This window comes from Hemibagrus wyckioides, linkage group LG26 (genome assembly GCF_019097595.1).
Source record: "Hemibagrus wyckioides isolate EC202008001 linkage group LG26, SWU_Hwy_1.0, whole genome shotgun sequence".
NCBI lineage: Eukaryota > Metazoa > Chordata > Actinopteri > Siluriformes > Bagridae > Hemibagrus > Hemibagrus wyckioides.
The window spans coordinates 4,188,803-4,213,717 of NC_080735.1; the positions used below are offsets into that span (position 1 = coordinate 4,188,803).

The 24,915-nt window shown below is 38.3% G+C and overlaps 1 protein-coding gene and 1 pseudogene across 1 annotated transcript; both read left to right on the top strand.

The window, feature by feature from the left end:
- The first annotated feature begins 8,007 nt into the window (after nt 1-8,007).
- On the top strand, nt 8,008-12,756 carry LOC131346399 (macrophage mannose receptor 1-like; annotated as a pseudogene).
- A 7,215-nt stretch (nt 12,757-19,971) lies between these two features.
- LOC131346676 (macrophage mannose receptor 1-like) lies at nt 19,972-21,639 on the top strand. Its single transcript, XM_058380248.1, has 4 exons — nt 19,972-20,343; nt 20,547-20,885; nt 21,081-21,443; nt 21,538-21,639. The coding sequence occupies exons 1-4, from the start codon at nt 20,274-20,276 to the stop codon at nt 21,549-21,551; spliced, it is 786 nt and encodes a 261-aa protein (XP_058236231.1). The 5' UTR covers nt 19,972-20,273; the 3' UTR covers nt 21,552-21,639.
- Nucleotides 21,640-24,915: the final 3,276 nt, after the last annotated feature.

A 24,915-nucleotide genomic window follows, 5' to 3' on the forward strand; every position in this document is an offset into this window, starting at 1 on the left:
GTTTATTATCAGGATATCTGCATAATTACGTGTTGATGATTTCTATACCTGGGATTTCTGGGCACTTGCTTCTTTAATGTGTAAGAATATGGACTGTAATCACTGCTGCCAGTTAAGGTTCATATTAAATAAAAATGAATTTCAACTATGTGTTTTAGTGTATCTATGCTTTTTTTGTTCCACTTCACAAACATATACACAAAGATGAAGGGCTAAAAGTTAGGGTCATGTTTAAAGTTGTCACTTTGGTTATAATTTGATTTGTTTAGTATCAAAGTAAAATCACCTTCACTAAATAGAATTTCCTATATTTTTGTCTCATTCATGGCTTTATGATCCAAGAGGGAAATTCCCCAAGTTTTAAAATAGTGACAAAATGTTATATAATATAATATTTTAAATCCCATACAAGAATTACTATTATAAATGATTATTTTCTAACATGCATAGAATGGCATTATAATGCTGTATGTACTGTACTCACAAACACTCATTAACCATCAGTAACAAATAATAAATGAGTGCCAAAGTGTTAATAGGATAGGTATGCTAAAATTATCACCACATTAGGGTTGTTGTGTTCAAAATTTGTCTAAAACTAGGATTACCCAAGATCGAGTCAAGTCAAGTCCAAATGAAATAAAAAACAAACATCAAAATCAAACTAGGAGACACCAGGACATACACCAGGACATGAATTTACAAAACAGAAATAAGCAAGACAAGAATCTAAAGGTGAATAAACCATGGCAACACAAAGTAAAGACAAGGGTTACAACTACAGCTACTTTGCTAAAGTAGCAACAACACAAAAGAAGTGAGATAAGTATGGTGTAACAGCATCTAACCACTGAGCACTTCACCTCTAAGAACACTGCTTTGACCAAAAAAGATTTTTTCCTCCACCCTTGCAAATACTTTCTTTATTTGCACTGCACTGTAAAGCATCTCTGCTTTGGTCTGTCAGTTTCTAGAGTGGTGGAGAATGCATGCATGAACACAGAATCACTACACCACACCACTTTGGTCCAAATGCTGAAACATCTGCTCAAGACCAGCTTCCAAGATTAGATGGTGACCAGGGAGCTGGCCACATCATCATGACAGAACTGATGGTTCTTCTGAAGCTCCATCTTTCTTCCTTCTCTCCCCGACACCAGCTAGCTGTTTTCTCTGGGGATGCCCAACTGGCCTGCTACAGCTTACATGGTCCTCAAACAAGATGTCCAGATCGGCTGTGGCCACTCACCTACTGCTGGACCTTCCAGTGTCACAAACCACATGGAGGAACCCAAATGCTGGACTCCAGGCACAACTAGTAAGTTCCAGAATGGGTGAAAACAATGGCAGTAATCCACAAAATGGATGGTAAAATGTCCAAGGGGCGATCCAAGAGGGAAAAACCAAAAAATACAATCCAGGTAATCCAGTAGACAGACAACAATAGGTGAAAGCAGTAGAGAGAAGAAACAGTAACAGGCAGGGTCAAAAATCAGGGAAAAAACTCAAGCAGGAAATGGTGAGATGACACACGGCATGAGGCGAACTGGAGAGGCCATGGGCTGGGAACGGCAGATGCTGAATACATATGTAGAGACTTTATTAATGTCAGAGAACCTGGAAGTGGTATATGTGAACCAGAAATGCTCAGTACACTGGTGAGGATTCCCTCTCGGACTAAAGGGGGAGGTGCAGGTATTGCTGTAACACATGTCTTGTTTTTAGAGCTACTGTTCTAATAATCTGTAACTTTCAGCTAATCAGGTTGGACAATTTTTCACTAAGCCTGAGCTCAGGACTAAACCAGGGAGCCTGAATTTATCAATCTTTATCAATCATTTATCAATGAGTTCTAAACTTATCAATCTTTCTGATTTAGAAATAAAAATAGTATAAAAATAAACATTAACACTATGTTTACATTCACCACCCTGTATATTCAGATCAATTTTATTTTAAGAATTTTTTTTTTACTTCATAATATTCGATGCTGCTCACAGTAGGAAAGGAATACTGAATGCGGATGCTTTTCTGGCAGACGAGCTAAACACCTTTTATGCTCGCTTCGAGGCTGCAGCTCACATCACTAATGGCGTTAGCAGTGCTAACAGCACGTTAGGCAACACGCACGAGGAGCATGCCGGAGAGGACAGCGCTTTCATCATCTCGGAGCACGACGTGAGAAAGGCTTTCAGGAGAGTGAATACCAGGAAGGCAGCAGGACCAGATGGCACCACGGGTCGGGTCCTTAAGGCCTGTGCTGACCAGCTTGCTCCAGTGTTCACTGAGATCGTCAACCTCTCCCTGACGTGCTTCAAACGGTCCACCATTGTTCCTGTCCCCAAGAAACCCCAGCCCGCCTGTCTGAATGACTACTGCCCAGTGGCCCTTACCTCAGTAGTGATGAAGTGCTTCGAAGGACTAATCAGAGACTTCATCACTTCTTTCCTACCTGACACCCTGGACCTGCTACAGTTCACGTATCCAACCGATCTACTGAGGAAGCCATCGCACACCTCCATCATGCAGCCCTGAGCCATCTGGACAGCAGAAGGGGGAATTATGTCAAAATGCTGTTGGTTGACTACAGTTCAGTGTTTAATACAATAATTCCCTCCATACTCACCACTAAGTTGGAAATCCTGGGCCTCAGCCCATCCCTGTGTTGATGGATCTCCAACTTCCTGACAGACAGACCACAGACGGTACGGTTGGGCAACCATGTCTCACCCTCACTCACCCTCAGCACTGGAGCCCTCCAGGGCGGTGTTCTGAGCCCCCTGCTGTACTATCTGTATACCTACAACTGTGTGGCCACTTCCAGCTCCACCAACATCATTAAGTTTGCAGACGATACTGTGGTGGTGGGCCTGATCTCCAACAACGATGAGACGGCCTACTTAGAGGAGATTAGAAACCTGGAGTTATGGAGTTAAGGAGCTGATAGTGGACTTCAGCACCAAGCAGGAGAGGAATTACCAGCCCCTGAATATCAACGGGACCCCAGTGGAGAGAGTGGACAGTTTCCGGTACCTAGGTGTTTACATCACACAGGACCTGACATGGTCCTGTCACGTTAACACCCTAGTGAAGAAGGCCTGGCAGCATCTTTATCATTTTAGACGCCTAAAGGACTTTAAACTGCCCTCAAAGGTGCTAAAGACATTCTACACCTGCAGCATGGGGAGCATCCTGACGGGAAGTATCACGGCCTGGTTTGGAAACAGCACCAAACAGGACAGACAAGATCTCCAGAGGGTGGTGCGATCAGCCAAGCGTACCATCCACACCGAGCTTCCTGACCTGGACACCATATACAGCAAGTGGTGCTGGACCAAAGCCAGGAAGATAATGAAGGACCTCAGCCATCCCAATAATGGACTCTTCTCTCTGTTGCGGTCAGGGAAACGTTTCCATTCCTTGAAGGCAAACACAGAGAGAATGAGGAGGAGCTTCTTCCCGCAGGCCATTCAGGCCCTCAAACAGAACACCTAGATCATGGACTTTCTAGACTTACCCAACACATGAACATTACATTCTACCTCAGCTGATTGTTGCACACACAATAATTGCACTACTTGTATACTCTGCACTACTCTGCACACACAAAAACCACACTCACTGGACATCTTTGTGTGCATGCACCGACACTTTACTGTTACAGTTGGTATTTGTACAATAGATATCGTTATTCCTGCTAAAATTGGACATTTATATTTTCCCTTATATATACATTTATCTTACGTATGCACATTGCACATACCGTATTATTTATTGTCATTACATTTATTTATTTGTCTTTTTTATCTACATACATGTATATACTATATACTATATATTATAGCTGTTTATACATATATATTATTTATATATATTTTTATAAATATTATATTATATTATATTATATTATATTATATATATATTATATTATATTATATTATATTATATTATATTATATTATATTATATATATATTATTATATTATATATAATATATTGTATTATATTATTATGTCTAAGTCTATGAATAACATTCGTACATATGTGTTCAAATTGTCCAGGTAGGTGAGGGCCAGATGGAGGGTTGTGGTGATGGCATTGCCTGTGGAGCAGTGTGGATGATACGCAAACTGCATGTGGTCCAGTGAGGGTGTTCGCTGGGTCTTGAAGTGCCTCATGAAGAGCCTCTTGAGCACTTCATCCCGATGGGTGTGAGTGCAATGGGATAATAGTTATTGTGGCAGGAAACCATATACTTTTTCTGTTGTCCTGAGGCATGTAGGAACAATGGTGGTGATCAGGGAAATGTTGAAGATGTCAGTGAAGACATCCGCTAGCTGTTCTGCACATTTCCTGGGAAATCATTCAGGAATGTTGTTTGGTCCAGCAGACTTCCATGGGTTAAATCTTCATAGAGATCTTTTCACATCAGCTGTGCTTAGACAGAGCACCTAGTTATGAGGAGGGATGGTCTTCCTAACCACCACATTGTTATGCACCTCAATCAGAGCGTAAAAGTTTTTCAGTACATCTGTGAGGAGTCACTGTCACAGGCAGGTGAAATTGTCTTGTAGTTCGTGATTGTCTGGATGCCCTGCCACATGTGACGGGTGTCTCCGCTGTCCTGAAAGTGTCCATGGATTCTCTGGGCGAGTGTGTGCTTTGCCTCTCTGATGGCTGGGGACAGTTTGGCCCTTGTTGTTTTTAAGGCCGCCTTGCCCCCTGAAATAGCGGTGCTAATTAAGAAGAAACAAGAAAGAAGTGTGAGTGATGAGGGAATGCATGGAAAGTTCATGTAATGTGCAGGGGCTAGTGTAGTGGGTAGTGTAGTTTTGCACCATACTGCATCACCATGACAAAAAGATTAAACCAATGATGCTGCATCGTGTTATTTCAACTGTCTCGGACCAGCTATAAATTTTATGTAAATGTTTGTTTACAAAGTCTCCTGTTCATAAACACACACACACACACACACACAGAGAGAGAGAACAAGAGAGAGAGCTAGTTGCACCTCATTCAAATAACAAAAAACACAATTAACTTCCTGTTGCTAAGTTTGAATATGGTCAGTTCCTTGGAAATCCACGTCTGAGCCTGTGACACAACTGATCCTGAGATAATATCTGATTCTCGGCCAGTATGAAAAAGAGCTGAGAGGAAATATAGGAGGAGGAACACATAACACATATGCAGTGTGTGATCATTATAATCATCATTTTGCCAACATCACTTTGATAACATTCCAACTACAAATCAAAAACATCTAAAATCTTTAAGACTTAAAGCTTTTCTCTGGTCAGACTATCATTTATTATTTTTTTAAAGGTCTCTGTCCTTATGCAAAGTTGTTAACGCTTCCTGTTCGCTCGCGCCGACAGCTTGAATGGCAAAGTGATGGGAGGGGTTGAAAATTAATATATATATAACAGAGAGAAATGTTGTTTTAAATATTTTCACCAAACACATGAACACAGAATCACCACACTGTCCCACTGTGGTTCAAATGCTGAAACTCCTGCTCGAGACCAGCCTCTAACAACATGCAGTGAAAATGCTGGACTCCAGACATGACTAGCATATTCCAGAATGGGTAAAAAAAAAAGCTGAAATCCTCAAAATGAGTTGTAACAAAAGGCTGAGCTGACTCAAAGTAAGTGCCCAGAATAGAAACAAAGGCAGTAATCCACAAAACGGATGGTGAAAAATCCAAGGGGTGATCCAAGAGGCAAAACCCAAAAAACACGATCAGAGAAAAAACTCAAGCACGAAACGGCAGGATGACTCACAGGGCACGAGGTGAAATGGGGAGGCCATCTGATGAAGAGTAATTGTTGGAAGCATCCCCAAATGGTGCCAAAGTGCATAAAATGGTGCAGTCAATGATCCAACATGGCCGCCAAACCGGAAGTGCTCGTCATGATGGAAAAAATGTGGTAATAGTGTGACATCCAGCCTGAACCCACAAACCCAAATGGTTGCAAATTGGCAAGTGTTGGATCTAGCCAGATCAGTTATTTGCCAGTGAGGTTCTAGAAAGGGAGATCATGAACAGATTCCCACAGGCCTTACCACCTGATTAACATAAAGCAGTAGGGATCCAATCTACTACCAACCCCAGAGAGATGTTGGAGACGAGTACCCATGTCTGACCACCAAAAATCAGGTACGTGCATTTCTGGGGCTGGATGGGTATAATTTGTGCTTTGTGTCTAATTTCTCCTCTATAGCCTCCCTCTCTAAGATCTCACCAGGATGCACAAGCCGGGTGCAGTCGACCAGAGGAAGCCCAATTTCAGCTTTCCCTTCTTACTAAAAATAGATGCCTCAGAGAAGACATCTTTTTCCAAAATGAAGGGAAGAAGCATCCAGTGCTCCTGTGGTCTCAGCGACCAGCGGCAAAAAATGTAGAGATGAGGGAGGATCTGTGACACTATCCCTAGTCCATTGTCACTATCCCTGGTCATGCTGCACCCCAGCAGCCTAAAGATAAAAGCTCTCTTTATTTCTTGACTATATTCTTCACTCAAACAAAGACTTTCTTTTTTTGCACTGTATTTCTGTAAATAAAACAAACACTTGTTTTCTCAAGATCTCTGCTTACGTTTCTGTGTTCTACTTTCACAGTGTGAGTCACTACAAAGGAAATGACCAAGTTGTAGGTAACAGATGTGGAGTATAATCTAGTCACAATATTGTACAACATAACTTATCAATTTTTAAAATATTTTTTTAGTTTTTAATTAATCAATTGCCAAAAACATTAAAAACAAAAGTCGGACAATTTTTCACTAATCCTGAGCTCAGGAGTTTGAGAATTTCACATTAAAATCCTGAGCTAATCTTTCTGATTTAGAAATAAAAATACTATAAAAATAAATGTTTGTGTTTATAGATCTATGTATCTTTGAATTTTGCTTGTTTTCTTGATCCATTTCCCTTATTAATGTCCTGAAATCAATAATTGTTCAATTGTACAATGTTTTAAGTAAAATATTACTTTAGGAAACACAATGGACAGATCACAGGGGAATTTTGATGTAAACTTAATTCAGTGTAAACACACAGAGATCTAATACCTCACATTTGAAAATTGGAAAAGACAGGGAGAGAGAGAGAGAGAGAGAGAGAGAGAGAGAGAGAGAGAGAGAATATCAAAAATGAGTCAATTTTTTTTATTATTAATTTTATTATTAAGTTGAGGCCATGTTAAGCCCTAATGGAAGGACTTAATATACAGATACATACAGCATCTGTTACCATTTATTAAAGATATAAATGTCCTTTTCTGTAAACCCAGCTTGTATTCCACACACAGTGTTTACAGAACGAGCTAGAAGACGAGAAAAAGATCAATATTCGTGCTGTGTGGTGGGCTTTTTTGCTTGCGCGGAAGCTAAAGTCAGAATAGCATGCTAGTAAAATCGTTTAATCTGGTATGGCTAAAACATATGCAAACCATAAAATTTCATGCTAACGAAGAACTGCAATGATACAAACCCGTAACCATGTCTATAGATATACATCCAGAACTACCGTTCCGCTGTGACTGCAAACATATGTTGTGTTATACAGTATGTTGGTACGAATATCACAGAACTGCCACAGACAGATTGTGCACTATACCACAATACCATGATCAAAGAAAGATCATGGAGACATTTTAATCATTCTACATCTAAAATAACTTGACAATGTACATTTTGGTCTCGCAAAAGTATAAGCCTGTGGAGTGCACCCACGCGTTCATTCAAAATCTATTAAAATGCAAATTAATTTTATTTGAAGAAATTGAGCAGTGCATATTCAGAATTGATTTTAAAAATGCTTTGATTGTTTCACATAACATTTATAGTTGCTTACCTTCACCATGAATGAATAGTCCTTTGCTGTAAGCTCTGCTTGTGTAAAATAAAGCTGTGAAGGCAAAGGAATGGGAGGGGTTGATGAAAGAGGACAGGGATATAATGTGATCTCTGTCCAGTTCAGGTGCAGAAGGTGAGAAGAAGAGCAGAAAGACGAGTGAACAAACTCACAACACACAACCTGGGAGCTTTTATACTATTCACTGCAGCAGTAAAGTCCAGGAGAAACATTCCAGGTATGAATATTCTACTTGTTTACATGTTTGTAGTTGAGTTTATTATATACTTTAAGTACTTTTCATAGTAATAATTACAGAAGTGCATTATAAGCAGTGTTGTATAAAGTACCCAAAAGCCAGACTTGAGTAAAAGTACAGGTATTTTGTTAGAAAATGACTCAAGTAAAAGTTAAAGTCAACCATTATAATTCTACTTGAGTATAATTCTACTTCTGATTGGCTAGGCATGCTCCTGACAACACTTAACAGGGCGTTTTGCGTTTTCATGTGGACAAAGATATTTTTAACACGTAGGTCATGTGGACAGAATTTAAAAAAAAAACAAAGTTGAAAAATCTCCGTTTTTAAAAATCCCCAGCTACTTGTCGACATGGCCTAAAGTCATCAATAACCACAAACTTCCTTTACCGCAAATTTGGATGCAGGTTTTTTTGTAGTAAGTAACATAAATGCAGAAGAGAAAATGTATCGGAGTAAAAGTATAGAATTTGTTTCAAAAAAGTAGAGTACAAAAACTCTCAAAAAATACATAAGTACTGTAACAAAGTAATTTTACTTCGTTACAGTACACCACTGATTATAACACAGAGTATAAAATATATACAACAGAGAGAAATGTTGTTTTAAATATTTTTTTTCACCAAAATGTCAGATTATTTCAGTTGACTTGCTTTTCTCAAGTAGGAGTGTGTGTGTGTGTGTTGCTCATCATCAGCTTGAATCACGCAGAAAGGTGTAACATGTGGCATGACATTCCATATTCACAGCCAGAGAGACCTAGGTGATTCTCCACCATAGTTTGTGTTCTATTGTTTATCTCTAGACTAAAAAAGTAAATGAAATGTAATGGTATGTCAGAAGGCAGAGGTCAGTGTGCTGCAGGGAAGGAGAGGAGTTCATTTGACTAGACGACGTACCACAATATCCAGTATCCTCCTGATGATGTAATCATTTAAACCCCACCCCTTTTCAGCATCATGTTGCTCTGTGACACATTACTGCCTGCTCCAATGTTCACAAAACACCGAGTACATCACCTTTAACTGTACACAAGGTATATAAACAAGGTAATGTTTAATAAAATGGGATCTGGGATCCTGACACAAAACAGGAGGTTGTTTTTCTCATAAAGACCAGAGTGACTGGTCAAATATGAAGCTTAGGACAAACAAAGACAATGTTTATATCTTTCATAAGTAATAATGACAAATCAATATCATTTCTAAATGTAAAAATATATTTATTTACTTGTTCATTTATTTATTTATTTATTTATTTATTTATTTATTTATTTACAGACATGAGTCATAAATGGGGTTTTGTTATCCTGTTCTTCTCAGGTCAGTGTTGTGTGCAATATAAGTTGTGTGTGTTTGTGTTTGTTGCAGAATCATTACAGACAGTGTGATCATTTAATTTTAACTCCTATGAAAATGTTTACTAAAGATTGTTCAGAAAGTTGTGATATGACTGATTATGTGTAAATTTGTGTGTTTATTTATGATCTAGCTGCATGTTTATGGAATTTGCATTTTTGTTATTTTTTTGTACTTTTTTTAACATTGTAATGTTTCCCGTAGTAGTTTGTGATATAATATATCACATATATCGCATATATTCCTCATCACTATCACTTTGAGAATGAGAAAAACCTGGAGTGAAGCTCAGAATTACTGCAGAGTGAAATACACTGATCTGGCAACCATCAACAACATGGGAGAGATGAAGAAGCTGAATCACACGCTGATGAAGGAAAATGCAAAGAAAGCTTGGATTGGTCTACAGAGAGAGGGACCTGGGAAATGGCAGTGGTCTCTGGCAGACCAAACTTTCTACAGAGATGGAGACACTTACAGAAACTGGAGGAGTGAAGAACCTAATGGTGGTGTGGCCTATCAGTTCTGTGCTGAGATGTTTAAAAATGATGGAAAGTGGAATGATGTCAACTGTGTGTCATTAAAACCTTTTATATGTTATGAAGGTAGGAAATATTAATAAATATGTAAATACATTTACTAAGGTTACAGTAATAAAATATTAAAAGTTTTAATTTTGTATTTGTTATTTTTCTTGATATTTGTTCTCTTTTTCCCTTTTTTGTTAAAGTTCTTTTGTTGGTCACAAAAGGCAGAAATCTATTGTAGTCATGAATGAGCTATTCATTTTGCTTTTTTTTTTCTCAGAAAAGAAAATAAACACTAAATATGTAGTGATTAATGGGACAAAGAGCTGGTATGATGCTCAGATCTACTGCAGAGAAAAATACACTGACCTTGGCAGTGTGAGGAACCAAATTTAGAATGAGGAGATCTGGAGAGTGATTCAAAGTTCAGGCTATTCAGATGTTTGGATCGGTCTGTTTAATGACTCCTGGAAGTGGTCAGATCAGAGTAACTCCAGTGTCTGAGAAACGTTACTGGAGTGATGTGGACTGCACAGAAAAACTCCCATTCATCTGCCATGAGAGTGAGTTACATTACACTCAACATCTCTGTTTATTTCTAATACACAGGATTACTTAACACCTTTTAGTTATGTGTTTTTAAAAGAATGTCCCTCTGATATACAACACTGTGCAGAATTTTATAATGTATATATTACAGACTGTTCATGTTATAGACTGTGAAGATGTTGGAATGCATTTTTCTGTCAAATCCTTTTGTAAAAGGTAAATATATTTAAGAATTTTACAGTAATGAAACATGTTTTTGTTTTGTATTAGTTATTTTTCTGTATATATTTTTTTCCTTCTTTGTTAAAGTTCTTTTGTTGACATAAAAGGAAGTTATCTAATATAAAGAAAGAAATCTAATATCGTCATGAATGAGTTATTCATTGTGTTTTTTTTTCTTCAGAAAAGTATACAAGCACTAATAAATATGTATTGATTAATAAGCCAAAGAAATGGTGTAAAGCTCAGATCTACTGCAGAGAGAATCAGTGAGGAGTGAGGAACCAAAATGAGAATACAGAGGTCTGGGGATTGATTCAGTTTAATGACTCCTGGAAGTGATCAGATCAGAGTAACTCCTCATTCAGATACTGGAGCCCTAACAAACCCAGTGGAGGTTTGAACTGTTCTGCAGTGTCTGAGTCTGAGAAACGTTACTGAATTGATGTGAAGTGCATAGAATCTGCCATGAGAGTGAGTTACTTTACACTCAACATATCTGTTTATTTCTTAGTACACAGGATTACACAACACCTTTTAGTTACGTCTTTTGGAAAAAAAGTTCCCTCTGACATATAACACAGAATTTCATACTGTATATATTACAGACTGTGAAGATGTTGGAATGCATATTTCTGGTACAATGTTTATTCTCTTGTATATTCAGTTAAGCTGGACAGGGATTGAAGACTGCAGCCATGAGGAGAGAACCGAAGCAGTGCAGTCTGGAGGAGAGCGGAAGTGGATCAGCCTGCCTCAGAGCGAGAAACTCAACTTCATCTGCTCTACCTATGAAGGTTAATCAGTGTGGTGTAGTTGTATGCATGTATTAAGCCAGTAAGCTTTTCTTTATATTCTTTATATAAAAGAATATAAATATAATTTCTTTTCTTTGAAGATTTGTTTTATTAAACATCCAACATCTGTATCCAACATCAGCTGATCTACAGTACTGTCTCATTTATACTCTTCTACACATTATTACTATATGCTCTTAATGCAGATGTTTCATATTTTTAATGTTGTACTCAGTAAACTCCACTGTTTCCATACAGCATCATCTGTAGTATGTTACCTATATTACACTTACTTGTTTTATTAATAGAGGGTTTATGGGTAATTAAGGTGGAATATATTTACGTGTTAAATGGACCACAGTGTGTTTGGTTTGCACATTTAATTGTTTTTAAAGTTCTTTCTCAGAATAGGGAACTGTACCATACTCAGCTCATTTATACCCATGCAGGAAGCAGAATTACATGTTGATTTCTATACCTGGGATTTCTGGGCACTTGCTTCTTTAAAGTGTAAGAATATGGACTGCAATCACCGCTTACAGTTAAGTTTCCTGTTAAATAAAAATAAATTTCAAGTATGTGTTTTAGTTCATCTCTGTGTTTTGTGTTCCACTTCAGAAACATAGACAAAAAGATGAAGGGCTAAAAGTTGGGGTCATGTTTAAAGTTGTCACTTTGGTCATAATTCGATTTGTTTAGTATCAAACTAAAACCAGCTTCACTAAATAGAAATTCTCATATTTTTGTTTCATTCATTTATGATCCAAGAGGGAAAGTGTGAGGAAGAATAATCTCAGGCACTAGTCTGGTTCAGTCAACAGTTAATCATGTCCTGAGGTTTAAACTAACATTTTTCCACTGATTAGAACAGAAGGTTAAACTGTTCACCTAGCACCCACATTTACATTTGTGTATTCAGAGCCTCATGCCATTCAGGAGGTTTTTGTCCTCAAAGTCCACATGGGGTTGGCATCTTCTGGAGCTGGTCCATCTCTGGTTGCCTCGGGATACTCGCAATGTTGGCCTCTTCTGACTGAAGGTACGAAATCTTCAAGAAACTGAACACAGTTGGAGCTGCCATAATCTCTAGGTGCCTCAGGAAAGGAAAAAAGGGAAACAGGGGGAAATAAATATTAGCAAGCACTAGATGATAATGTGCATTTGATCAGATGAACTGGAGCACAAGTTTATGGGGTGTATTATTTGAATGCCTGGCTAAAGAGATATGTCCTTAATCTACGTTTAAACTGGGAGACTGTGTCTGAGCCCCGAACACTGTCAGGAATGCTATTCCAAAGTTTAGGGGCTAAATACAAAAACACTCTACCCCCTTTAGTAGATTTTGCTGTTCTGAGAACTGCCAGAAGACTGGAGTTTTGTGATCTAAAGGAGCATGACAGATTGTAGTGCTTTAGAAGACTGGTTAGATACGTGAAAGCTAAACCCTTTAGAGCCTAGTACATAAGTAGCAATAGTTTGTAATCAATTCTAAAATTAACAGGTAGCCAATGCAGGGATGATAACACTGGGGGAACTCAGGCTGCTGCATTCTGAACTAAGAATTAAAGTTACAATTTTTTTCCCTATTTTATCCCTAATGAGCAAGCCTGCAGTGATGGTGGCAAGAAAAAACTCCCTGTGATATGAGGAAGAAACCTTGAGAGGAACCGGGCTCAGAAGGGAATGCATCCTCATTTGTGAGCACCACCAAGTGGCGAAACTCCAAGGGTAGAGGCAATGGTCACATTGGAAACTCAGAACACTGGGAGCTCAAGAGTGGGATGTGTAGCTCAACAGAGAAAGACAGAGAGGAAGAGAGAGAGAGAGAGAGAGAGAGAGAGAGAGATATTAAATATGCTTCTGATCACATGATGTTTAAAGACAATGTAGGTTATGTGTAAAGTGCAGGCAGGGATTCGTCCTTTAATTGGATCATTGGAGTAGTCAGAGGCAGCGAACCGCACAAACTAAATAAAATATATATATTTTAACTCACAATGGCTGACAGAGGAGAAGAAATCGATTTGGTTGCAGACATCCTTACAAATGCATTTTCAATGCGGACTGTAATAAAATTGACTATTCCTTGTGAGATGTGAAATACTGTAGCCTAATTTCTTTTTTATTTTGCTATTTAACAGTTGATTAGTATCTATTGCTGTGGCGTCATAATGATGGTATAGAGATAATTCAGGAAGGCCTAGGTGTGAAATGCATGGCTCTCCACTGCTAAAAGTGAGAGTCAGAAGGTGACAGACAATGAAGGCTTCCTGGGACATAAAGTGTCAAACCACTTCACAGTTAGCAACTTGCGAGGGTGGTAAGGAAATCCAAAACATCCCAGTAAACCAAACACTCTATGCCCATTAACCTTCCAGATCTGTGCCTTTACCTAATTACCTATTGAAAGTTTGACTAAACAAATGTGTCTTCAGCCTAGAAACATTTGAAACATTGAGACTGTGTCTGAATCCCGAACACTAATTGGAAGGCTGTTCCATAACTGTGAGACTTTGAAAGTAAAAAGCTCTGTCCCCTGCTGAAGCCTTTGCTTCTGTTAGAATAAGATCCAGAGTGTGACCTCCATTATGAGTGGGTCCTATTGCATTTTGATTAACACTTACTGAATCTAAGATGGATACAACTGCTGTTCTCAGAGGATCTTCTGACATCAAAATGAATGTTAAAGTCTTCTATGATTAATGCTTTGTCTAAAGAAACAACAAGGTTTGAAATGAAATCTGAGTAAATTTACTGAGGAATTCAGAATTTGGGCACAGAGGTCTGTAAATAACAATTATTGGAATCGACTCTGTGAACTTATTTTTGTGACTACATAAGTTAGTTTAGTATAAAGAACTTCATATGTGTTGAATTTATGTGTTTTTGTGTGGCACCTAGCTTATTATCATGAATAACTGTGACACCTCCTCCCCTGCCTGTTAGACGTGGTTGATGTAGATAGCTATAACCAGGTGGACAAGCTTCATTTAATGTTACATACTCGTTTTGTTTAATCCATGTTTCTGTTAAACAAAGAGCACTAAACTCCTGATTAGTAATCAGTTCATTAATAATAAGTGCTTTAGATGAAACAGATCTTATATTTAACAGTCCTAGCTTCAGATCAAAGGTGCTGGCTGTGCATTCACTATCATCTAGTTTTATGTTAATCAGGTTACTAAAGCAAATTTTTTGACTATTAAAACATTTTTGTTTAGCTCGGGGAACAGACACAGTGTCAATGTTATGAACCCTGAGTCAGATTAGCATGCTTGTCTGCTCCCTGGCCCTGGCTCTGGATTGTCACTGATTAACTAGACCTGCTCTAAGACTATGTGCTATGCTGCAAGAAATGAGAGGAGCACCTTCCCAAGTGGAATAGACACCGTCCCGTCCTTACAGGCCAGCCTTGCCCTCAAATGAGATCCAATTATCTATGAAGCCTACATCGTTTTCGGAGCAGCACCTGGACATCCAGCAGTTCAGCGACCATAACTTGCTGTAATCTACATTGCCACATCGCATTGGGATGGGACTGGAGCATAATACTGCATCGGACATGGGCTTCGATAATTTACACACATCTACAATATTACTCTTAGTAACCTCAGACTGACGAAGGCGTATATCATTAGCTCCTACATGGAAGACTATCTTCAAGAACTATGCTTAACTAGGACTCTAAGATTAACTGCTATGTCTGGCGCCATGGCCCCCAGGATACACCTAACCTGTGCTGCTGGAGCCCCTAAAGGCATAGCTAATTTCACATACCTTAAGATAGAATCTTCTATAACCAGAGCTCTTTCAGGTTTCTCAGTGGGTGCTTCACTGAGGAGAGTAAACTTGTTTGACATGTGATGTGGAGAGGAGTGGTACTCCCGTGGGCAAGCCTAAGCATTAGCTCTGGCTTTGCAACTATGCCGCCAAGTCATCACCCATTTGCCCCGCTATGAGGGCTCTAATGCCGGAGTCGGGGGGGTTACTAACTCTACCTAAGGCATCTGGAATTCCTCCTACAGACACTACACTACTCTCACTATCACTAAACCTCTTTACTGTCTGGATGCGCACCTCTGAAGCTAATATCTTCTCCTAATATCCTTTCACCTCTTAGTGCATGTTAACTGAAATATCCTTCCAGCTTTGTTAACCCTTTATAGTCTGGGTTCTTTCCCTAACCCTAACCCAAGTTCTTTCGATGGCTGAAAAGACAGAAATCCAGTTAATCCTTGAATAATTTATTTAGGGTGTATATTTTTTTCCAGAAAAAAAAACAAACAAACTATAATACATGCTATTTTTCATTCAAATACTGGAGCACTGACCTCCCAAAAGATACAGATGGTTCAGAGAAGTGACATGAAAAAAAAAACAATGAGAGCGAAAGACACAACTTCTCTACCTATGAAGGTTAGTCAGTCACACTTTCAAAACTGGAACTTAAATCAAGTCAAGCCAAGAAGCTTTTATTGTCATTTCAACCAGATTTAGCTGATGCAGTACATAGTAAAAAAAGAGACAATGTTTCTCCAGGACCCTGGTGCTACAAAACAGCATAACAACATAGAGCTACAAAACAACACAGAGCTAAGTGTCGGAGAAATTACATAGATATCATACATCATACATTAGCCTAGATTTAAAATGGTAATGCTCTGCCTAGAAGTAGTGGTTATCTATTACATATCAAATACTTATCAAATATCTATCAAAATGATTTAGCTCCTGATTAGTAGTAAGCTTTTGAGTAATGCAAATATATCAAATATATATCTTTTACAATACCAGGTTTTTTAGCTTTTGATTAATGCACATGTATAACTTTTACAATAATCATGCAGAACTAGTGCTGAGAAGGGTGAAATAGAGGGGATTTTTTGGTGCTGAGAAGTTTGAAAGTAAGGGGATTTTCAGGGCCCAGAATAGTCACCCAGGTGAGAGAAGACAGACATACGCTAGACATAACCTAGACATAACAGCATCTTTTCAGCTTCAGCATTTCTTAATAGGTAAAAGAGAAGCACATTTAGATCCAGACATAGAGGGTTTACCCAGAAATAGATGCATGGTTTTCTAAGAAATTGAAGCACATTTAAATGCAGAGATAGAAGCATGGTTTTCTAAGAAATGGAGGCACATCTAATTTAAAACATCAAGGTATGTGAGGTACGTGCACATTGTTGTAAACATCATGTACCCAAAAGGTTGCGGTCAAATGAAGGAAGCGTGCCCTTCTATGTATGTACGGGGAACATTGAGAGAAGGAACATTGATGTCATCAAGGGCAGGATGTTTTAATTAAGAGGCGGTATCGGGACAAATAAGAAAATACAGTAAGTATGTAAATTAAGGAAGGAGAGATTTAAGTAGCCATACATTGAATATAATGTGAAATTGCTGGAAATATTTAAATTTGGAAAAGGAGGCACCATGGGGCGCCTGAGGTATAAGAAGAGGGGAATATATTTAGACCAGCTGCTCTCTTCAGAAATGCATGTGATTGACTGCATCTCTGAATAAAGAAACCTGCTTCTTCTCATCTGCTGACTGAGATCTCCTTCATTTCAGCTAAGTATTTGATAGTTTATTGAGTTCATTTGATAAGATTATTGATTAAAGATACAATTAAAGATTCCACCCTGTGATATGTCGGAGGGGACTCGGAGGGAACTCGGAGTTCCGACATAAGGAGAGAAAGTAAGTTGTCCTAGCTACATAAAGTACAACATGTGCAACCTGGTGCATACAGTACAGGACAAAAAACAGTACAAACAGACAATACAACACAAAACAGTACAGGACAGATACACAAAATATACAACAGACAGAATTACGGCAAGTGTTAAGTAAAAGAACTGTAAACAAGATGGTTCTTGTAAACATACACAGTTCTGTATAGCAGCAGTTGGTGGAAGTTTTAAATGTGCAGAACAGCAACAGCAGTAATTGAATAATTAAATAATGGGTATGGATATGGGTGGAGTTATAGACATGTATGTGTTGAGTCTTGAGATCAGATCAGACAGTTGAGTGAGTGTGAGTGTGTGTGTGAGTGTGTGTGTTTGTGTGTGTGCATGCGTGTGTGTGTGTGTGTGAGTTTGATACAGTTCAGTTCTGGATGTTGAGGATCCTGATGGCTTGAGGGAAGAAATTGTTACACAGTCTGATTGTGACGGCCGGAAAGCTTTGGTACCTCTTTCCGGATGGCAGGAGGGTGCGAGTGTGTGTGAAGGGTGTGTGGGATCATTATAAAATCTGCTGTTGGCTTTGCGGAGGCAGCTTGTGGTGTAAATGTCCGTGATAGAGGGAAGAGAGACTTCAATGATCTTCTCAGCTGAGTGACCAGGTGAAGTTCTCCACCAGATTAACGCCAAGGAATTTGGTGCTCCTGATGATCTCCAAAGGGGATCCGTACAGTGGAGAATGGCCACTCTGTTCTCTCCTATTCAACAACCATCTCTTTTGTTTTGTCAACATTCAGAGACAGGTTGTTGGCTCTACACCAGGCTGTTAGCTGTTGCACCTCCTCTCTGTATGCTGACTCCTCGTTCTTGCTGATGAGACCCAACACGGTTGTGTGATTGGTGAACTTGATGATGTGATTCGAGCTGTGCACTGCTGTCAGTAAAGTGAACAGCAGTGGGGAACAGCTGAGAGGCCCCAGTGCTCAGTGTGGTGGTGCTGGAAATGCTGTTCTCGATCTGGACTGACTGACTTCTCAATTCGGTGCTGAGGGATGATTGTATTGAAAGCTGAACTGAAGTCTATGAAAAACATTTGTACATATGACTTCTTATTGTCCAGTTGGGTGAGGGCCAGATGCAGGGTTGTGCTGATGGCAGTGTCTCTGAGCGGTGTGCACGATACGCAAACTGCATGGGGTCCAGTGAGGGTGTTAGCTGCGTCTTGATGTGCCTCATGACAAGTCTCTCGAACACTTCATCATGATGGGTGTGAGTGCAACAGGATGATAGTCACTGAGGCAGGAAACCGTAGACGTCTTCAGCACTGAGGCAATGATCGTTGTCTTGAGGCACGTAGAAACAACGGTGGTGCACAGGGAAATGTTGAAGATGTCAGTGAAGACATTGCTAGCTGTTCTGCACATTTTCTGATCTGCCAGGAATGTTGCCACGGAAGTCTGGTCCAGCAGATTTCTGTGGGTTAAATCTGTATAGAGTTCTCCTCACGTCAACCGTGCTTAGACAGAGCACCTGGTCATCATGAGGAGGGATGGTCTTCCTCGCTGCCACATTGTTATGCACCTCAAACTGACCATAGAAGTTGTTCAGCACATCTGGGAGGGAGGCATCACTGTCACAGGCAGGTGAAGTTGTCTTGTAGTTAGTGATTGTCTGGATGCGCTGCCACATGCACCAGGTGTCTCCCCTGTCCTGAAAGTGTCTGTGGATTCTCTCGGCGAGTGTGTGCTTCACCTCTCTGATGGCTCGGGACAGTTTGGCCCTTGTTGTTTTTAAGGCCATCTTGTCCCCTGAAATAGAGGTGCTAATTATGGAGAAACAGGAAAGAAGTGTGAGTGATGAGTGAATGTATAAAAAAAATTATGTGACGTGCAGGGGCTGATGGGTAGTGTAGTTCTGCAATATACTGCATCACTATGACAAAAAGATTAAACCAATGACACTGCATCATGTTATTTCAACTGTCTCTGACCAGCTATGGAACAAGGCCTCCTGTTCATAAACACACACACACAGATTGACAGATTTTTTCCAGAGGAGTTCATCTGACTAGACGACGTACCACAATATCCAGTATCCTTCTGATGATGTAATCATTTAAACGCCACCCCTTTTCAGCATCATGTCGCTCTGTGACACATTACTGCCTGCTCCAATGGTCACAAAACACTGAGCACATCACCTTTAACTGTACACAAGGTAAATAAACAAGGTAATGTTTAATAAAATGGCATCTGGGATCCTGACACAAAACAGGAGGTTGTTTCTCTCATGAAGACACGAGCAACTGGTTCGATATGAAGCTTAGGACAAACAAATACAATGTTTATTTCTTTCATAAGTAATAATAACAAACCAGTATCATATCTAAAAGTAAAAATATCTTTATTCATTTGTTCATTTATTTATTTATTTTTATTTATTTACAGACATGAGTCATATATGGGTTTTTGTTATCCTGTTCATCTCAGGTCAGTGTTGTGTGCACTATAAGTTGTGTGTGTTTGTGTTTATTGCAGAACCATTACAGACAGTGTGATCTCAATCCAATAATATAAGTGTGTGTTTATGTTTTAATTTGTGTGTTTATTTATGAGAATTTAGATGCATGTTCATGCAATTTGTATTTTTGTTCTTTTGTGGTTCAGCATCTTTTTTTTACATTAATATGTTGCTCACAGTGGTATGTGGCATAGGAGCATATATTCCTCATCGCTACCACTTTGTGAATGAGAATAAAACCTGGAGTGAAACTCAGACTTACTGCAGAGAGAAATACACTGATCTGGCAACCATCAACAACATGGGAGAGATGAAGAAGCTGAATCACACACTGATGAAGGAAAATGCAAAGAAAGCTTGGATTGGTCTACAGAGAGAGGGACCTGGGAAATGGCAGTGGTCTCTGGCAACTTTCTACAGAGACGGAGACACTTACAGAAACTGGAGGAGTGGAGAACCTAATGGTGGTGTGGCCATCAGTTCTGTGCTGAGATGTATAAAAATGATGGAAAGTGGAATGATGTCAACTGTGTGGCATTAAGACCTTTTATATGTTATAAAGGTAAGAGATGTTAATAAAAAAAATAAATGTTATATAATGTTACAGTAATGAAAAATCTTTTAGTTTTGTATTTTTTTTAGTATTGTGTTATTTTTCTTGATATTTGTTCTCTTTTTCACTTTCTTGTTAAAGTTCCTCTGTAGGCACAAAAGGCAGAAATCTAACAGTCATGAATGAGCTATTCATTGTGCTTTTTTTTTCAGAAAATAATGCAAACACTAAATATGTAGTGATTAATGAGTCAAAGATCTGGTATGATGCTCAGATCTACTGTAGAGAGAAATACACTGACCTGGTCAGTGTGAGGAACCAAACTGAGAAAGAGGAGATCTGGAGAATGATTAATAGTTCTGTGGGTGGGGTTTGGATTGGTCTGTTTAATGACTCCTGGAAGTGGTCAGATCAGAGTAACTCCTTATTCAGATACTGGAGCTCTGACAAACCCAGTGGAGGTTTGAACTGTTCTGCAGTGTCTGAGTCTGAGCAACGTTACTGGAGTGATGTGGACTGCACAGAAAAACTCCTGTTCATCTGCCATGAGAGTGAGTTACATTACACTCAACATCTCTGTTTATTTCTTAGTACACAGGATTACTCAACACCTTTTAGTTATGTCTTTTTTGAAAGAATGTCCCTCTGATATATAACACTGTGCAGAATTCCATACTGTATATATTACAGACTGTGAAGATGTTGGCATGCATATTTCTGGTACGTTTATTCCCTTGTATATTCAGATAAGCTGATCCTGATTAATGAGACTCTGACCTGGAAAGAAGCTCTGAGATACTGCAGGAACCATCATCATGACCTGGTCTCAGTGCGCACTGAGGAGATGCAGCTCTGGTTGAAGGAAGTGGCTCAAAACACCTCCACTGAACACGTGTGGCTCGGCCTGCGTCACACCTGCGCTCTGGGCTTCTGGTACTGGGTGAATGGAGAGATGATCTGCTACCAGGACTGGGGTCCGGGCAACGGGACAGGGTTTGAAGACTGCAGCCATGAGGAGAGAACCGGAGCAGTGCAGTCTGGAGGAGAGCAGAAGTGGATCAGCCTGCCTCAGAGCGAAAAACTCAACTTCATCTGCTCTGCCTATGAAGGTAAGTCAGTGTGGTGTTTTTGTATGCATGAATTAAATCAGTAAGATTTTTATATTCTTTATATTGCAATAAAATTATTTCTTTGTCTTTGAAGATTTGTTTTATTAAACATGAAGACTGAAGACCAGCTGTGGTCCAACATCTGTATCCAGCATCAGCTGATTTGCAGTACTGTCTCATTTATACTCTTCTACACATTATTATTATTATTATTATTATTATTATTATTGTTATTATTGTTGTTGTTATTATTATTATTATTATTATTATTATTATTATTGTTATTATTATTATTATTATTATTATTATTATTATTATTATTATATCCTCTTAATGCAGATGTTTCATCATATTTTTAATGCTGTATTCAGTAAACTCCACTGTCTCCATACAGCATTATCTGTAGTACTTTACTATATTGTACTTGCTTTTCTTATTAATAGAGGGTTTATGGGTAATTAAGGTGGAATCTATTTACCTGATGTTTATATTACAGTGTGTTTAATTTCTCTTTAAATTCTTTCTCATCTTATTTACACACATGCAAGAAGTTAGGAAAACAGCAAGCCCTGCAAACAGTGATGATAAATGTTAATATTTCTCTGAAAATTGTACTCATTTTCATAAATCTAATTCTTATCTACTTTAATCATTAAATCAAAAGATCATTTTTAATTCTTAAATTTATTTTAGCTAAATCAAATCTAAGCCTACTTTAATCCATAATCCAGAGTTAATTTTAATTTTAATTTTTACTTATTTTGATTTACATATATTATCACTTATCTTAATCTGTGCTTAAGCAATATAATTATGAGTTATCAGCTATGGCGGAAGTTTTTTTTTTTGGATAGAAGATATTTATTTTAATTTTACTTCTTTACATAGATTTTTGCACTCGTCTGTCATTCACTGTGGATAACAAAGAAAGAATTTCATTGTACAGGGAAACTTGTGTCCTCACTGTGCACATGACAATAAATGCTTTGAATCTTGAAATTAAATCTTGAATGAAAAAAGAATCATTCTAGTGGCTGGTAATAACTAAAACAAGTGAGTAAAATGCCAAAATACTTTATTTACTGTATAATGATAGTAAAGGCAGTTGAGCACAGATATGGTGAAACTAGGTCCAGATACGTGAGAGTACATGAAGTAAAAACATAAGTTAAAATTAAGTAAGTTAAGGTAAACTGACAGATAATAACAGGCTACCATAAATGAGAGAGCCATAACATTGATAAGAAAAGCAAATAAGTTTAAACAACTAAGTAACAAGTAAAACTTTTAAGTAAATTAAGTATAATTAAGTAAGAATAAGATAGCATCCTCACTTAATAGTAGGAGAAAATAGCTAAATTGTTTAATAACTACGATGATCCTCACACTATTAATTATTACTAGTATTAATAAATGACACTAACTTGTAATAATAAGGCAGAGCTCACTTAACAGATATGATAAACAGCACTGTGTCTAACTTGAAGGTCAGTGATTGGTATCCACAGGGTCATCAGTTAAAAATAAAAAAAGATAGACAGATGCTAAACAAAGGAGGGGTTGTTTTTATAGAGTATATTAATTCTCAGAAACGTTTTCTAACGAGTCAAAACAATCATGAGACAAATAGGAGGAGTAAGGATGTCAGTATAAACGGAGGGGATTTTGTAGGGGGGGGTGCATTTGACCACATTGGGCCTGACGCTGTGTACTTGAGTGCCATTTTGGTGTTATTTTTGTTAAGGATCGTCCTGATAAAAATATAGCTGGTTGCTTCCTCTCATCCAAGCCTGAGGAAATTTCTTTATTTTATTTTTATAGATTAGTGATTTTGTACGTATTTGGTAATAATTGGTAATTGGAGAAGACCCACCCTGTAGTGTGTCCACTCAGAGGGGGACTCTAAGTTCTGACATCAATAAAAATATTCTTTTTTATTGTTTTTTTATTATGTAATTTTGTGTAGTTCTCAATTGTTTGTTTTTTTCACATGTGCATAATTACATGTTGATGGTTTCTATACCTGGGATTTCTGGGCACTTGCTTCTTTAATGTATAAGAATAAGACTGTAATGACTGCTGCCAGTTACGTTTAATAAATTAATAAATTATTTGGTAAAATAAATTTCAAGTATGTGTTTTAGTGTATCTCTGCATTTTGTGTTCCACTTCACAAACATACACACAAAGATGAAGATCTAAAAGTTAGGGTCATGTGTAAAGTTGTCGCTTTGGTCATAATTTGATTTGTTTAGTATCAAAGTAAAACCACCGTCACTAAATAGAATTTCTCATATTTTTATCTTGTTCATTGTTTTACGATCCAAGATGCAAATTGTGAGGAAGAAGAATCTCAGGCAGAAGTCTGGTTCAGCAACAGTTAATCATGTCCTGAGGTTTAAACCCACATTGTTCCACCGATTAGAATATAATGTTAAACTGTTCACCCAGCACCCACATTTACATTTGTTTATTCAGAGTCTCACATCATTCAGGCTATTTTTGGTGATGTCTATACAGCTTATTATTAACTGTTTAGTGATTTCTTCAAAATAGTTAAATAATTTTAAGTGACCTAATGTGTTAAATCCCAAACAAGAATTATTATTGTGAATGATAGTTTTCTAACACGCATATTATGGCATTATACCATGACATTAAATTCACAAACACATCTTAACCATAAGTAACAAATTGTAAAGGGGTGTCGATGTGCGAAATAGGATAGACATTATAAAATTATTACCACATTAGGGCTATAAAGTCCAAAACTAGTCTAAAACCAGGTTTAAGATCAAATCAAAATTATGTCCAAATAAAAGCAAAAATTGCATCAAGATTAAACTAGGAAACATAGAACATAAATCATAATATGAATTCATAAACCAGAAATAAGCAAGACAAAAAATATACAGGTAAATAAAATAAACATGGCCAGCATAAAGAAAGAAAAGGGTTTTAAGTGCACAAAAGAAGTAGAAAGGTTCTAGAAAGGGTGGTCATAGACAGATTCCTGCAGGCCTTACCACCAGAGGAACATAACGGCATTGTGCTCCAATGTACCACCACCCCCAGATGTTGAAGGCATTATAATGTGCCCTGGTCACCCTTGACCTGGCCTACTGTCCATTCAAGCTAGAACATCATAGGGAAAGAAGGCAACAGAACTCCCTCCCTACCCGAGAACCCATCTGAGACAAGCTCATGCTGACCGAGCCTGACCTTCCCACACCTCCCAAAGTAAGCAAACTGTGGTCCAGCCCCATCGTGGTAATGCAAAACTCAGATGGCTCTGCAATGACTTCCAGAAGCTCATCCAGTTTTCAGACTTCGACAGCTATTTCCCCCCTGTAGTAGATGACCTGGTGGAGAGACTCAGGATGATCTATTTTTACCCCAGACCTTTCAAAGGAATATGTCAAGTCATTCTAGCTGAAGACACTAAGAAAATTAACAGTTTTCAGCATCTCCA